The sequence below is a fragment of the Perna viridis genome, chromosome 4, assembly GCF_037379345.1.
Source record: "Perna viridis isolate PV_CMFRI_1.1 ecotype Kerala chromosome 4, ASM3737934v1, whole genome shotgun sequence".
NCBI lineage: Eukaryota > Metazoa > Mollusca > Bivalvia > Mytilida > Mytilidae > Perna > Perna viridis.
This window is the reverse complement of record NC_142448.1, coordinates 21,201,286-21,217,843: the sequence shown is the minus strand read 5'-3', so window position 1 is coordinate 21,217,843 and position 16,558 is coordinate 21,201,286. Positions and strand designations below refer to the sequence as shown.

The window sequence follows — 16,558 nt, the reverse complement described above, 5'->3', positions numbered from 1 at the left end:
AGTGGGTACAATAAGCTTTACACACAAAGGTATATCATAAATATTCTAGGAAGCTTGATTAGCATTAATCATATTTCTTAAGCCTTTAATAAACCACATATTTTTTACATTGTCACCTAACAACAATCAAAAACTTACTTTTCTCTTATTTTCTTTATAGTAGCTGCTGGGATGTTATCTTTGTCATAAGATTTCAGCCTGTCTAAGAATTTGAAATCACCAAGTAACTTTTGAGATGGTCCCCAGTAATCTTCTATCATCTTACCAGAACCTCCAGGATCAGGTTTTCTCTCTGATTTCATACTCAACATGACACAGATTGACTCCATCACAAGTTTAACAGCTGGTGGTGGGTTCTAAGTAGAAAAAATATCAAAGCTATTAAAGAAAATCCCAGTCCAGTGATAAATAAAAGACAATTTCTATATCAAAAAATTCAAATCCACTTGAAATTACTATCTTGTTAACTGTTGCAATTTTTACAGGTTTAACCGGTTAACCAGAATATAATTCTCAAGAAACAATTACATTTGTGAAATTTCCATTTCATTTTCAATTTGGATTGACCTTAAGATAAATGCAACTTATCTTATTAACTCAAACTATCAATATGTTAATTCAAATGTGTACATTTATACCATACATGTAATCAACATGGACAAGAACAGGATCTGATTTAGAGTCAATTAGGTTTCCAGAAAATAGTTCTTGATTTTTACTGCATTGTTTTCTGTTCCAGAGTTTTCCTTAGAATTAAGTCTGTTGAAAACTCAAGTAAAACCAACTACAAAGGTACATATGTTAATAGGTAACTGGTTACCATTTTTTGGTATTTGATAACAGTACCGCTGAACCATTGCTTACCCTGAAAGTTACATAATCAAACAGTAATATAATGAAACATTGACCCCTTTGCAACAGACATGAAAGCAGAATTTCAAATATATATGTTGCTATTAAAACATTCATTAACCTACCTTCATTGACTTGACCAGTGTAATATCAGAAGGTTTCAATGTATTTAGGGCAGATATGGCAGCCTCCAAAGCAGGAATAGCCTCAGCCAGTTCACTCTCACATTCATCTTTAATACCCTGAGCTTCAGCAGCAGCAGCATTAGCCACAGCTTCATCTGCAGCAACAACCTCCTTTTTAGCCTCAACTTCTACAGTGTCTTGTTCAATTTTTATCATAAGTTTTTCAGTTTCAGCAGAGGTTTTAATCAGCTCGGGTTGTAAAGCTTGAAGTTCAGCCTGCATAATTGACACTTGAGAAGCAGCAAACTCTAATTTCTCTAAACCAACCAAGTATCTATTTCTCAATGTGAGAATCTCATCACGTTTAACACCAAGAAGTGACTTAAATGTCATGATCAATTCTAAGTATGAAGTAGGTGTTACATAATTGTGTCTCCTTAGCTGCTCCAAGAATCTATAAAATAAAGATGATTCTTATTATTCATTGAGCAAACATTCATCTCACAACTGCACAATAAAGAAAAACAGCAATATTATCATGCTTGGAAATGAAATTTTAAGAGTTAATACATAAATTTGTTAAGAGACAATAGTTTGGTATAGGGTTATATGTAAAAGCAATAATCTATATGGTCTCCTTCATCTCTGCAAAAATATTAAACCTCGAAAACTTAATACTCACTCTACAGATAACTCTCGTACACTTTCATGGAACATTTTACACATGACAACACTTTCTTTTCTGATGGCATCGTCTAAGTCTACCTCCTCTAAGAACTTATTGGCTACCATTTCCAATGCATCTGATGGCCATGTCTACAAGATCATCAATTCCAGTTAGCAGTTGAACTCAATCAAAATCTTAAATCTTAGTATTGATTTATATGTATTTACTTTGTTTCTTTTTTCTCCCTTAAACATAACAGTAACAGCATGCATACCCTTTGATTATGAGTCTACATTACACACAAGTAGAGACAGATCGCCTACAAATAGGATATCAATGATGTTCCATCCATATAATTCAGATCCTCTACATATATAGGACATCCCTGAAGTTCCATTCCTTCAACTCAGACCCCAACATATATAGACATTGCTGACATTCTGTGTCCCCCTACATTTATGAACATCCCTGATGTTTCGTCCCTAGAACTCATTGATGTAATTCTAATTATTACTTATTTAAAGACTTACCTGGAACCAATCAATTGTACAACAGTTGATGAGTGAAGGGAACATTCTTAGTCTATTTCTGAATGCATCACCAATGGGACTCATAGCAAGAACAATATGTAAGTTCTTCTTTACTCTGTCTATAAAATAGTTATACATTGCCAAGGGTGTAGCATCCATCTTCTTTCCCTGTTAATAACAAATATCAATATTTTAGTAAATATGTTTTTACCTGGTAATACCTTTAACATAGCAATGGAATTTTGACCATTAGTTCTTATCATTTGTACCTCTATGAGATAAAAAAAAAATCTCTAAACAGCTAGTGGTACACTTAGAAGTAGTCGGTCTAATAAAACACAGAGAGTATATGAATTACAAAAAAAAAAAAAAAAACCAACACAATTTACATACAAAACCCAAACAAAGTAAAATATGATAAATCACAGTATGGTGTCATTAATGGTTAACAAAATTTATCATACAATAATGGCTATACAATATACTAGTCTATCTATTGTGTAGTTTTTCAATGTAGAGATCAAGTCTTAATATTACATATACAAATATGCTTTTAACATGCAAGCATTAGAAGGAAGTTCCTATTGAACTTCATGCATTTATCTATACTTTGAATAATACCAATTCTAATGATTATTTTTCAGTCTTCAAACATTGACAATAATTCTGAAGTCAAAGTCGATATCTCCTACTACTCCCTATCCAAATTCATGTTAAAATAATTGATTACTAATGTTTGTGGATTCAAGTCACAAATCAGAATGGCAAAATCTTATTAACACAAATGTAAAAAGAAAATAAAAGTGTAAGTACAAGCTGACTTAGTCATGTTTGTATATACTACAGCATGCACAGTCACCTATGATTTTGATATATTTATCGTGACTGAGTAAAAATTCATATCATATCTACATATCTGCCTCTAAAATATTACAAAGTTTATATCATGCTTCGCTTTCTATATACATAGAAGAAGCAGAAAGATTCATGCATATTGGTGAAAAGATTTCTTTATACTTATAGAATTTAGAGAAATTCTAAAATGAAACTGTTCACTACTTTGACCCATATTTATTTTGTAATTTCATATACTTCTGAAAAATGAAAGCTACAAAATTTTTAAGTTTATAATTTGACTCAGTTAGTTCATTTCCTTATGTTATAAAAGTTTAGACAAAAAAAAATCTTCTCTTCAAATGAATAAAATTACTATGGGTCAAAATAACAGTGAACTAAAAATTTCAATTTAAATTTTCCAATATTCTAAGCTAATACATCATGTAGATATATAGTAGGACTGTGATCTACAGTCATGCAGTAATATGACTAACATATCATATATCTCATTGTCATGGCAACTGCCTTACTTACTGATACTTTCTCCTGAAATTTTTGTTATATTTATAAAATTATGTATCACGTAAAACACTCAAGATAAATAAGCATAATAATAACTTATAGAAGTGCATTGTGAACAGACAATTGGGCAATTTGTTACAATATAAAAGTATTTGTTAATGAGGATCCTAGTACTGGTAGTAGTTCTAGATAAGTCCAGACAATCATGACATTCATTGAAGCATTTTTTTAATCTGACGTTCATGCCTCAGTTGCAGGGAGGCAAACCAGCAAAATAAAAATTAGTCTCCCAAGACAGCATAGTTATTAGGACTAGTTCTAAATCTATACTGATATCGGTGCATATTCTGTATTGCTTTCAATTTTTTTAATTTACAAGTTTTCACATATATTAAAAGTCTTTTTAAAAAGATGAGTAAATTCACTTCAGACAATGATGTATATCTCATCTCACAACATTCATTATACACATATATCATAATATAGTCAACAGAAATCCAACTGAAAAGGAATATATGTACAACATCAGCTCATCATACAGAGGAATTGAAACTAAAATTAAATTAATAATTTTTTTTAACCATAACTTCGAAATAAGGCAGTTAGCTGTACAAATATAACAAGAATAGGTATAGGTGTATATGACAATAACCCCAACAGGAAGGAAAATGTCAGCCAAAGGCCACCCATTGGTCTTCAATGAATGAATGAGGAAATCTTCATACCACAGGGCAGGCTGCAACTGGCCACAAAACATCATTATACACAGGTACATCGGAAAAGCTGCCCCTACCAGTATATACTCAAGTAACATAAAAAAATAAATAATTGGTAAAAATGAAACAAGACGTACAGGGGTCAGAACTTCCTGACTTGGAACAGGCACAAAAAATGTGGCAGAGTTAAGGTACTTTGGCGTGATTACAACCCCCACTCTTTAAAATCTGGCCACTGTGGAATAAATATTACAAAATTAAACACACCTAAAAGTGAGTTCAAAAAGACCTGAGTCCCTTGTTACCATGGTAACATAGAAACTGAATATAAAGAATACTGATTGGAGATTATAAGGATGGCAAAATACTGAGAAAATCTAGATAAAAAAATTATTCCCAAACATTAATCTTATTTTACATTTAAGACTGCAAATGAAACCATCACTGAAGACCTTGTAATTGGTTCCATAAATCAGAGATAAACTAATGACTTTACTTAGGTATATTTTTTCTGAGGCAAAATGTCAAAATACCTTTCCGTCATTGATAGCAAGGAACTTCCATATTCCATTAATTCCAAAGTGGATGTTCATTTTAAAATAACAAGAATAATAATATTTGTATTAATCAGTACAAAAGGAATACCAAAAACATTTTTATTAATAAAAACAGTTTTTCAGTACAACCAACCAACCATGTAACTTAAAACGGATTTCATTTTTAATTGGTAAAAGAAACAATTAATAAATGAATGCAACAATGTCAAGATTCGAAAAAACTGTAACAAAAATAGCAACATGGAAACAAAATGGATAATAAAGCATGATAATAAATTAAATGCCTTAGAAGCCTGATCAGTTGTTTTCTTGTCCTCTCCTTCCTTTGCCTTGGCTGCAGCTTCCTAGATGTAACATATACCAATAAACTCAGCTACTTATCATTTTTATCCAAGTCTGTGTCAACAAATTAATACATTGTGTATCGCAGAATAACAAATTAAAAAATAATTTACCGATAAAAAATCTGGAAAAAGCCATTACGGCCCAGCCATAAACACTTGAATATCAACATAAAGAGAGAAGTGAAAAACAGACTGTAACAAGAATACTATTATAAAAATAAAGATAATTTGTTTTTACTAATATTTAAAACAGAGATTAGTACAAAACCATAAAACCCAGTTACAAAGAACATTTACACTTAAATTATGTCAATATACCCAGACCAAATCTTTGATAATTCATGTGAAATAATCTGGATACAGAAAATTTTCTGCTATAATGAATTATCCTAGCAATAAGCATTACAAATTAAAGAAGCAACCCAATATTAAAGTGCCAAATTCCCAAAGTTAAAATCCTATCAGTGGATTGCTCTATTAAGCATAATCAGAGGACTTAGTTCAGTTCCCTGAGTTCAAGAAACCAAGATAAAAGGCAAAAGTCAATGAGAGATTATTTGCAGAACCTTCAAAATTGAACAAATACTTTGGTGTAAACAAAAATTTCTGAATATAATCAGCTTCATCAAAACTATGCAATAAAGTTTAGCTTATCCAGTACATGTATATTCAATATCAAACTAGTCCAGCAGAAATCTTTACCATGAATTCCTTGTAGTATAGGACAGAATACGCTAAACTAAATTCAAATTCTATGATCCCTTGAATTTCATAATAACCAAGGTTTACTGTAACAAACTATTTTTACAAGATTGACCATTAAATCAGATATTCAATATATTACCTCTTGTCTGGCAACAGCCTGCATTTTCTCAATCAGATCAGCTTTCTCATCTGAGGCAAATATATTAGGTACATCTCCAGTATTAAGAATCATACTTATATCTTCCATGAAGGCTTCATCTTTAATCTGAGTGTCAGAAAACAGGAATACAATCTGTTTCCCTTCTACACCTGCCTTTAACAACAACTGTAAAAAACATATTAAATACGGTCTCTTTGTTTATTTTATTTTTTTAAGTAGGACTCCAGCTAAGGTTCACGCAAAATGTGATTCATGGGTAAAAAGCCTACATATTTTTATTTTTGACATTTTGTTTGAAATGTCATTGTAAACAGAAATTAACATGTGGTTTTTCATATAACCCGTGCTCTTAGGAGATAAAAATTATATAGAATGCACTGTAGATTTCAAAATTAAGGGAGATAACTCTGTAAATGGCACTCAAATACAACAGAATCTACTGGATTTTCAATGTGGATTATCTCCTAAGAGCAGGCAGATTTGAATGAATAATTACACATTCCATAGTATAGACCCATAAAACAACTTAATTACAAAAATAAAAATATGTAGCCTTTTTAGGGTGTATCACTTATTTCAAATCTTGCATGATTCTTACAAAGACAGCTACTTAAGTAAAGATATAAACTTTAAAAACAATATCATAATATTAAATATCACATACAAAGTTCAAAATAATGTATTCAGTGACTTCCGAAAGCAACACATTCAATCTAGCTTGTATCGTATGGATTATGATAATTATTGGCCATGTATCTTTGCTCCAATTACCATACAAATAAGATCTGTTCAGTGCCCAGTTTCACATAAAAAAATCTCTCAAATTCAGATTTTCCTAAAATCCTTCCTAAACTTAAATTTCAACCAATCAGATCACTTGAAATTGATAATTTGAGGAAAAACTCAGGATATGAGGAAGTTCTCAACTTGAAATTTTTTGTATAAACCCAGGCCTATTTCTATACAGCTGTAGGACTACAAACCCCTAACACACAATTATTTTTTAGAATTACCCTTTTAATGTCCTCTCTCCATTCATTCATGGTATAATTTTTAGTGATTTCAATCTGGAACATATCAAAATCTGCCATGAAGGTGGATAATTTGGCTGCACTCTGTCTTCCACTACCTCCAATACCTGAAACAAAGACATAGTAAGGTTATTTAGCATAGTCTGGCTTTAACAAACCTATTACGGTATTTTTGTTATATGCCACAAAACAAGAGGCCATGCAAGGCTTTTTGGTTTTGAAACTTGGTTCACTTGTTAATGCATTACTTTGTTCAAACTAAATGCAACACCACATGTTAATATCCATTATTTATGATTTCTGTAAATCTTATATGAAGGCAATAATGTTTAGTGCACTTTTTATGTAGATAACTATGACATTCACTTTGTTTACATAAATTCGTTGTTTTACAACTCAACTTGACATAACTGTACCTACCTACAAGTAACATGTGACCATTATCCTGCAGTAAGACTCGACAGACACGAGATATATGTTCTATGGCAAACTTAAACATGACTAGACTCATTGGTGTTTTACTGATCAAGTTGTATTCATCTAAATAACTGTCAAAACACAAAAGAAACACACATGCAAGTGACAAAAATAAAGTTGTATCAAAACTATGTGAACATCAGTGTCTTGTCGGATATAATCAAATGTGAAGAAACAAAACAATTACATACACATAACTAATAGGTTAATATAAAAGTTCAAAATTTACAGTTTATAAATATTGGTACATCTCAATTATCCCTTCTTGTAAATAATGAGACTTTTATGTGAGAAATGTATTGTATTAAATGACATGCAAGTTATTAATTTGATTATCCATGCAATTTTTGGGCGTATAATGTTGACATTATTCTCATCTGCCTTGCTGGCATCTCTTAACTTTCGTTTCTATACGACTACTTGAGTACAGGGTTTTCCTTAATTTTTGCTGGAAATGGCCAAAACAGTTATGAACAGGTCAAAACTTAATAATTTTGCCTATAGTTGTAATGAAAAAACTCAGTTTGAACAGGTCAAAACTGTGCTTGAACCATGCAATTTAGCCTCCAGTCACTTCTTAAGAAAACCCTGTGAGTATAACTTATCCAATCTTTCTGAAATTTTAACATTGTTCCTAGGGACATAGAGAAGGGTCCTATAGTTTTCGAAGGCTTTGCCAGACCTCTTTTGAAGCTCATTAGTATACAATAGTACAACATTGACATGCCAGTTTGATTCTATCAAATCTAAAACTTACTTCTCCATGACTTCTGTCAGCTGTTTAAGATCTGTCACCTCATCATATACTTTATTTTCCTGTACCACATAATCTCCAAAGAACAAATTACGGATATTATCATCTACTACACTACCACTTGCTGATAAGTGGCCAAGAATTTTATCAATGTTCATTTTAAAGTTGTTTGAACACTGTTCTTTTACAATCTTGAAGAACATTTCTCTGAAAATATAAGAAATTTGGACATAAAACTCTGAAACGTGTACTATAACAATCCTAAGATTAAATCAGTTACAGGAATGTATCCACTTTTCAACCTGCTTATGAGATAATTTCAATTAAAAAAGCTGGTGTACATATTTTTAATGCTAATAAAACTGAAATGTGCATCAAGATGGTTTATTCATTAACCTGATGACTAAAATATACATACCTATCTTCTTGATCTATGAGACGGTCATAAAATACTCTGTATACTTCATGAACCCATAGACGTAATAGTTTGTCTGTTTCCGTTAAATGTGTAGATGGTACCAGTAGAACACCTCTGATTACACGAGCAAAGTCTCTCAGATTGAACACATAATGACTCTTAGCTGGAGTGGGTAGGAAATTAGCTACTGCTTCTTTGTATACTGCCATGGTAGCTGCAACTAAAAGCTGTAATGAAAAATGTACATATAACATCTTATAAGCAGTTAAATATAAGTGAATTCTGGCAAAATATCCGTAATGGAAAGGAAAGTATGAAACAGTAAGTTAAGATTCGAATTTTGATGTTAAAAATTTTATTTCAGAGAGTTATTTGTTTGAAAAGGCACCACACTTAAAAATCCTTTTACTTCTGAATTTTTAAACATCAGAATTTTCTCTGATAGTCATTCTTGATATTATTATTTAAATGCCTGAAAATAAGAAACCAACCTTTCCATTCCTGACAAAAGCTCCTTCAAAGTTGGCAAAATGCCAGTCAGTAATAGATGTGAAAATCCTGGTCAGTGTGGTGTCATCAAATTCATTGATAGATACAACATTCAGATGTCTAGTAAATCGGCTGGTAATATCATTCCTGCCTCCACCAGGTGGTCCCATGGCTGACACAAACAGCTGAAATGTAGTTTAATTCATTTATAGATGATAATAATCTCAGGTATGAGACAAGTAATAGAATACACAGCTTAAATTTGGATATTTAGTGAAAGGAGAGAGAATCAAGTAGTCATTTAAATGGAAAACTTTTCATCTAAATGAAGCTCACTTTTTCCTAAGATTACTCAAATCATAAATTTGTGGTAAAATTTAATCAAGCAAATCTTCAAATACAATAACCCTTCACATAAACAGAAAACTCACAACATCTGTTAAGAAAACTTTAGTAGTATCCTTCTTGTCATACCAATGACCATGGTCTAACCACTGTCTCAGTAACTCTATAGGTGGTTGGGCACCATACTTTTCCTTTGCTGGCATGTTCAAGTCATCAACAAATGTCACTGACTTCTTACCCATGGGAGGACCATACACACCCTTTCTTCTCCTGCAATCAGTACATTATTAACATGTATAAAAGTATTGCTTTCAAAAGATGATGAAATCTCTCATTTTATCAAGTGACCTAGAGTAATATAAGCTTCCAAGAATTTATCATGTGCTATCTTATTTTTAAATCAAAATGTATTGAAGTTGTATTTACATGTACATAAACATTGAAACTGCCTTACATTGGAATCCCTACATGTTCCCATTTGATATATAAATATTGAAACTTCCTTACATTGGAATCCCTACATTTTCTCATTTGATATTATAAATATTGAAACTTCCTTACATTGCAATCCCTACATTTTCCCATTTGATGTTTTAGAATAACATTACCTGTCAAGTTTAGACATGACAATGTCCTGTGTCTGATTGGCAGAGGTTCTGGCAGAAAAGTTAATACAGTTTGGAATATACCTAAAAAATAGGAAAACATTTTTTTTAAATAGATATTGGTAAATATAAATGATAAAAAATTGATACATTTAGTACACAGAAGAGGTTAGAATGATCCAAGGATCTGAAAATATTTGTATTTCAAACAAATATAATCTCAATATGCAAATAGAAATCTTCAGCAGAACTAACATAAATCTCATGATGAGGATTTTGAAATCTAAATATATATATATATATATGTACAAGTGCAAAAATTAGTTGTTATTAAAGAAAAAAACAACTAACGTTTCCTTGGGTAGACTCATAAGGTATCCATTGGTCAATGCAGATTTGCCTGTACCAGTAGGTCCAACAAACAACATTGGTTGTTCATGTAACAAGTATGTACTGAGGAAATAAGCCTGTCTGGCTGTATCTGTAGTCTGGATAATCAGTTCATTGATCTACAAATAAGAAGATACAAGTTTTAAGTAGTTCTCTGTCTAAGAATCAGGAAAAATGTGCATAAGACATGGTATGTGAAGTAAAAAACAGAGATTTTATTGCATTCTCCAAGTATTAATACCTCAAAACATCCAGAAATAACTATCAAAGTGTTTGTAAAGTTTGCCTTTTATGATAATATAGGTCTAATTTAGTTGAAATGCACTATGGCAAAATGGCAGGAAATTTTCCTGTTTAAGTAGTAAAAATATCTACTTCACAGATGCTTCAATGTTACTTTAAATAGCTTTTAAGTTGTTTCCTAGATGTATTGAATATTTGAGGCAAAAAAGACCAAATTGAGAAAAATTATGTTTCACCCATTGCCTGATTCTTACACAAAGTGGTGCTTATCACATCACATGAACAATTGAAATCCCACAAAATGATGGCATTGATATATAAAATGAATGGATTCATTTGTTGTTAAATATATACATGTTTATACTTAGGGAGTGACTGTTATATTTTTTTGGTCTTTGAAGAAATAACCTCAATCTTGTGGTGAATATTAAATAACCTGCATAGCATGTCATTCTCAAGTGTGCAACATGGGCATTGAGGTTATTTCAAATAGATTGAAAAATTTTAAGTCATTCCTTATAAGTACCAAGATTCAACGAGTAAATCATTAAAAAGTTTGATGACATCACAGTTATTAAAAATTGGTCTATTAGATGATAGACACAATTTTTGATCCAATCAGAAACCATGTTACTTCTGAAATTAAATTATATTTTCATAAATATAAAATGTAAAAAAAATATACATACTTGTTCCTATTTCTTGACCAAAACTTAATGCCAAAAAATGAAACATGGATTACCTTAGCATCTTTAGGAATAGTCAGTTTAGATCTGTCTAAAGTATCCATCCATTCTATCCAGTTACCACTGGCCTTTTTCTCAAAACAAAAGTCATAAATAGTAGCTCTCTCTGGAATCATGTTACTCTAAAAAAATACAATATAATAAGTGAATATTTCAATCAAAACTAAATAGGTGTTTAATGTTTATCACTTGCAAATTCAAAACCCTTACATACTCCATGAAACAATCCTAGTTAGGGAATTTATAGCACTAGTCTCATCTATCATTGTTTGTATATGCATTGCTCAATTGGGATGCATTTTTATCACTTAATTTGTTTGTATATATTTCACATCTGGACAAAAAATATGTGTTGAGCTACAACTTTTAAAAGATTTTAGGAGTAGATATGAAGTCTATATAGAATATAACCAACCTTGGTTATCTTGATAGATTTAGGTTTGGGATGGTCAGGATCTGTACCCCCTACAATATTCCTGAAGAACTGATCAAACAGCTTACGTCCATCATCAGCTATAGTACCTCCTACTGTCCAGATCAGGGAGAATAAAAACAGGCCTTGTAACCATAGGGTTATCTGAAAAATTAATTGGGATACAAAGTACAATTTTTCATATAATCAGACAGATCAACTTATTTTGATATATTGAAAGAATAGCATTCAACAAGTATTGAGTTATAATTCTATAGGAATACAATAGATAAGTATTTACTTCTCTAAAAGTAAAGTTTATAAGGGTTAAACATTTTTAATTTGAATATGACTGATTACATAGATGTCTCACAGACATGTCTCCAATATCTGAGCCTTCACTTTCGGTTTAATCAGTGAATAGAGAAAAAAACTTATTGATAACAGGAAGGAATCAATAAAGTGATCCCAATGCATTTATCACCACCTTTTATTTACTTCCAAATAAAAGAGTTATAGAAACCCTACAAATTTGATGCAGTGTTTGACCAATTATAAAGAGAAATTTGGATATTGTTGAGTCATTACCCACAATAGTGGTTTGATGACCCATGTTGTTCAAATTTCATAATACTGCCTGTATGAAAAAGAAAGAACAGTGAATTATTTACCTGTTGTTTAGTAAGAACTCCCTGTTGATCTTCCATATCATCTCCTTTAGCCATCTTAGCACATGTATCTTTAATCTCATCCATCAGACATGTATATAACCTCATCAGAGACTGTACTAAATGCATGTCTGAAGTGGTCATGAAGGTTTTACATTTCTTATGAATAAAGTTTAAGCAAGGATCAATCAGCCAATCAAACAAATCATTGACAAGATCTTTATCTTCCTGAGACAGGTTTTCTGGGAGTTCATACATCATATAGGAGTCTTTAAATGGTCTCCAGCCTAGCTGATGGGGTTCGAGGTAAATCATACCACATCTACTAACAGTGGCTGGTGAAGCTTGCTCTAAATCTGCAGGCTCAAATATCAAGTTCATTACATTGCTCATCTGGATAATTTCACCACTCATCAAACACAACTGAAAATATAGAAATCAAACATATGTCACTTTAAAACAAGTGAAAGTGTCTGCACAACACTGATTTTCCACTAAACACTTTAAGGTGATATTTTAAGAAATTCCAAACAGTGCTTTATAGTGGATACTAATGTGACCCCGTCGTCATAGAAACCAGACTTGTTTATACTACTTGATCACAATCCATATTTTCCCTGTGTTTCCATGGAAATCATCCGTAAAATCCTCAACTTAATGAAATTTTAACATCAGTACTATGGAGTCATTCACAATCTGTTGAGCGTAAAATCCATATAATTCTTATAAGTAAACACCTCTCATGCCTTTAGACAAATCTTTAACAAAGCTGTGACTGACACAGTAGTGTTAATCAAAAAGTCATGCAGAGAAAATATCAGAAAATCAAAACTAAATCAGAACACAGAAGTAAGCTATCTCATTTCCATCTTAACTACCCACTGAGAAGTACATGTAAGTGTATTTGAGAAGTTCGTCTAACCTTTTTGTTATCATCCAATACAGTATTCATGTTTTCAATCCACACTGCATCAACAGGACCATCAAATAAGATCCATTTCCTGTCTTCATTTGGATTACTAGCATACTCTCTGAATGTGTTAGCCAGAACACCTAGAAATAGTAAAAACCAATAAAACTCAATCAAAAAGACACTGGCATATGTTACCATAAACACACAGTGGTATCATAAAACTAGGACTTGTCAAAACTAAATCCATCACATGTTCAAATTTTTCTGGTTCATTTGAATAATTTATTTGAATACATGTAAATGTATTACATCTATCATACAATATGTTTTAACACAGGATCCTAAAATACAATATTTATGTTGAAGGTAATCTAGTATACCACCCTGAACTGAAGGCAGTATGTATATAATAACCATGACTGAGAATATCTGAGTCTTACCATCAGTCCACTCATGAGATACAGGATCAAAGCATCCATATAGCTGTCCCATGGTAATAGCTTTAGGGTTGATAATTCTATATACTGTTTTAGATTCTGGATAGGCACCAGAGGCATGTAAATCTGACAGGGCATCAGCTAGTACCTGCCAACCACATGTCTTACCACCTAGTGGTTCTCCTACCACCATCAAACCATGTCTAACCAATATCATTTCATATACCTGTTCAATAAAAATGAATTTTAAACATTTTACCTTACATAAGTTTGCACAATTTGAATGCTAGAACTGGAACATTACTGATACAATAACAACATACACAAAATACAAATTTGCTTCCTATAGTAGTACTATAAGCTACATGACTGGTAATAAATTTATTATCAGTATTTATCACTCGGTCATCAAGATATTCAACATAATATTGTCAGTATCACAATCAATTCTATTTTTACATACTTGTATAATTTTATCTAAGAACCATGGGTGAGGCTGTAGCTTCCTCTTGATTGTATTATCCTTCAGAGCTTCCATGAATACACCATAATCTGGTTTAGGACATTCAACACCAGGAAACAAGTCAGAAATAATACCCTCAAACAGAGGCACATCTTGAGCCAAGAATTTAGGAAGATTGACATCCATTATAGCTTTCAGAAGTAAAACTGGTTCCTTTTCTTCTAAATGTTTAAGTTTAAGGTTACCAGCAGCAGTCAATACAGACTTTACGGCTCTCATACCATAATCATAATGGTGCTGGGATGACAACTGTTCTGAACACAGTTTGTATACAGCTACAATCTTGTTGGCCAGACTGAAAAAAAGGTTGGAAATGAGTTCATCAAACAGTTAAATAGATCGACTGAATATTGTTTTTAATTCAATAGCATATAACTAATACATTTCAGTCAAGAAGAACTGCTGTTCTTTTTTTAAAAAGCTATGTTTATCTATCTTATACTAATAATTATGCATATTTTTTGTCTTTTAAATATGTAGATTCCTTATACTTGGTTTTATGTTGTAATGACCTAACCTTCTAGCATCAACGAATCCCATAGAGTAGAGGGAGATTTCACCAATCATTCCATAATCTGGTACCATCATAGCTACTGTTCTAAACAATACCTATAATAATTATATATGTACAGCTATATATACTTTAACTGAGGTATGTAGAATATGTTTTTAGGGTTGTTAGAGAAATTATCATTATCAAAAACAATTAAGAGTGTCAGAATTGTGTCATTCATATTTATTCTGATGTAGACAATTTAAACTATCGTTATTGTATGAATCATCACTTTGATAATAAATTAAGATTCAACATTGCCATTAACATTAACAAATATATTTCTGTATCATAGCAATAACATGAGATTTTAAATCTAACATAATACTGTCTGAAAAAAAAAAAAAAAAATTAACTTGCAGATCTTCATATTACACATCCACTCAATTTAATTGCTCATCTCCTACGGTATTTTAAGTCATCAGCAAATAATAGTTTTGAAAAAAGTTTCACATGAAGTTTCACATGAAACTTGTGTCTTCTATAAAGCAACACTTAATTAGATTAAATCTGCATTTATACCTTAAGGTTGTCAGGTAACTCTTGTCTACCAGCGTATCCAGGATTCATAGTAATAAAGCAGGTACATGCAGGGTCAAGGGTCAGTTCTGTACCCTCAAACATAAATCTTTTCAGTCCAGCTGCTACAGCTTGTTGGATACTAAGAATCTGTTGAGCTACGACAGATAACACTTCCAGTTCTATACGATTAAACTCATCAAAACAAGCCCAAGCACCAGCCTGTGCCAGACCTTTGAAGAATTTACCCATGGCTTTGTAATCCAGACCATCGGAGCAGTTAAATACAACACACTGAAACAAAACCAAGATTTAAAATGCTAAGAAAAAATGTAGATATTGATAGTAGTAATTGTACAATTAATGAAAATATGCAAATATTAGCACAAATTTGTTTTTTTTTTAGCTTGTATTATCATATCAACCAAATGAAATAAATGTAATAAAGGAAAAAGAATATGATTTAGTTATTCTTTAAAATGCTAACTGTATAAGAAGGTAGTTGTTTTTTATCTGTTGTGAAGGTATAAATTTCATAATAAACTATAGAAACAACTAAGATTTACTGTTTAGGTTTAGCTAATTGCAAGATCCCTCTGATTGGAAATTAAGAAAAAAAAAAAGGAGGGTGACAGGTGGATAAGAGGTATATTACCTGTTTAGCGACAGCTTTTGCTAAATCTTTACAGGTTTCAGTCTTTCCAGTTCCAGCAGGTCCTTCAGGAGCCCCACCAAGGAACAACTTCAAAGCTCCCATTAAAGTTCTGAAATATACAATACACATACTATTATCCTCAGAAAAATATTTTCAGTTGTTATAAAATGTTTTATTAAATTCTATTAAAAAAATAAATAAATAAATGGGTGAGAGATCACTCCTTTAGAGAATAATTAAGCTTATATTTAACGAAGATCAGCACCAATTCTGAGTCTATATTGCCACTGATACTTAAATCCGCATTTCATTAGCTATATTTTAAGATTGCATTAATATAAATCTGATTTCCTATTAAGTTGTTC

General features: G+C 31.5%; 1 protein-coding gene across 6 annotated transcripts in view; it reads right to left on the bottom strand.

Moving 5' to 3' along the window:
• The window catches only part of LOC148619293 (dynein axonemal heavy chain 3-like), a 53,576-nt gene that overhangs the window by 15,356 nt on the left and 21,662 nt on the right, over positions 1-16,558 (bottom strand). For 3 of the 6 annotated variants that reach the window (XM_088579008.1, XM_088579009.1, XM_088579012.1), the window contains 23 exons: positions 16,194-16,302; positions 15,542-15,832; positions 14,984-15,075; positions 14,407-14,761; positions 13,947-14,169; positions 13,516-13,646; positions 12,597-13,016; positions 11,929-12,090; positions 11,510-11,635; positions 10,486-10,643; positions 10,138-10,218; positions 9,616-9,799; positions 9,187-9,369; positions 8,696-8,922; positions 8,281-8,484; positions 7,467-7,594; positions 7,029-7,153; positions 5,995-6,180; positions 5,091-5,150; positions 2,175-2,342; positions 1,660-1,793; positions 978-1,431; positions 139-356 (listed from right to left, as the gene is read on the bottom strand). In XM_088579008.1, the coding sequence (XP_088435134.1) occupies positions 139-356; positions 978-1,431; positions 1,660-1,793; positions 2,175-2,342; positions 5,091-5,150; positions 5,995-6,180; positions 7,029-7,153; positions 7,467-7,594; positions 8,281-8,484; positions 8,696-8,922; positions 9,187-9,369; positions 9,616-9,799; positions 10,138-10,218; positions 10,486-10,643; positions 11,510-11,635; positions 11,929-12,090; positions 12,597-13,016; positions 13,516-13,646; positions 13,947-14,169; positions 14,407-14,761; positions 14,984-15,075; positions 15,542-15,832; positions 16,194-16,302 (4,419 nt within the window). Of the gene's footprint in view, positions 1-138; positions 357-977; positions 1,432-1,659; positions 1,794-2,174; positions 2,343-3,545; positions 3,558-5,090; positions 5,151-5,994; positions 6,181-7,028; positions 7,154-7,466; positions 7,595-8,280; positions 8,485-8,695; positions 8,923-9,186; positions 9,370-9,615; positions 9,800-10,137; positions 10,219-10,485; positions 10,644-11,509; positions 11,636-11,928; positions 12,091-12,596; positions 13,017-13,515; positions 13,647-13,946; positions 14,170-14,406; positions 14,762-14,983; positions 15,076-15,541; positions 15,833-16,193; positions 16,303-16,558 lie in introns of all 6 variants that reach the window. The other 3 variants (XM_088579011.1, XM_088579013.1, XM_088579010.1) reach the window with 2 other exon arrangements.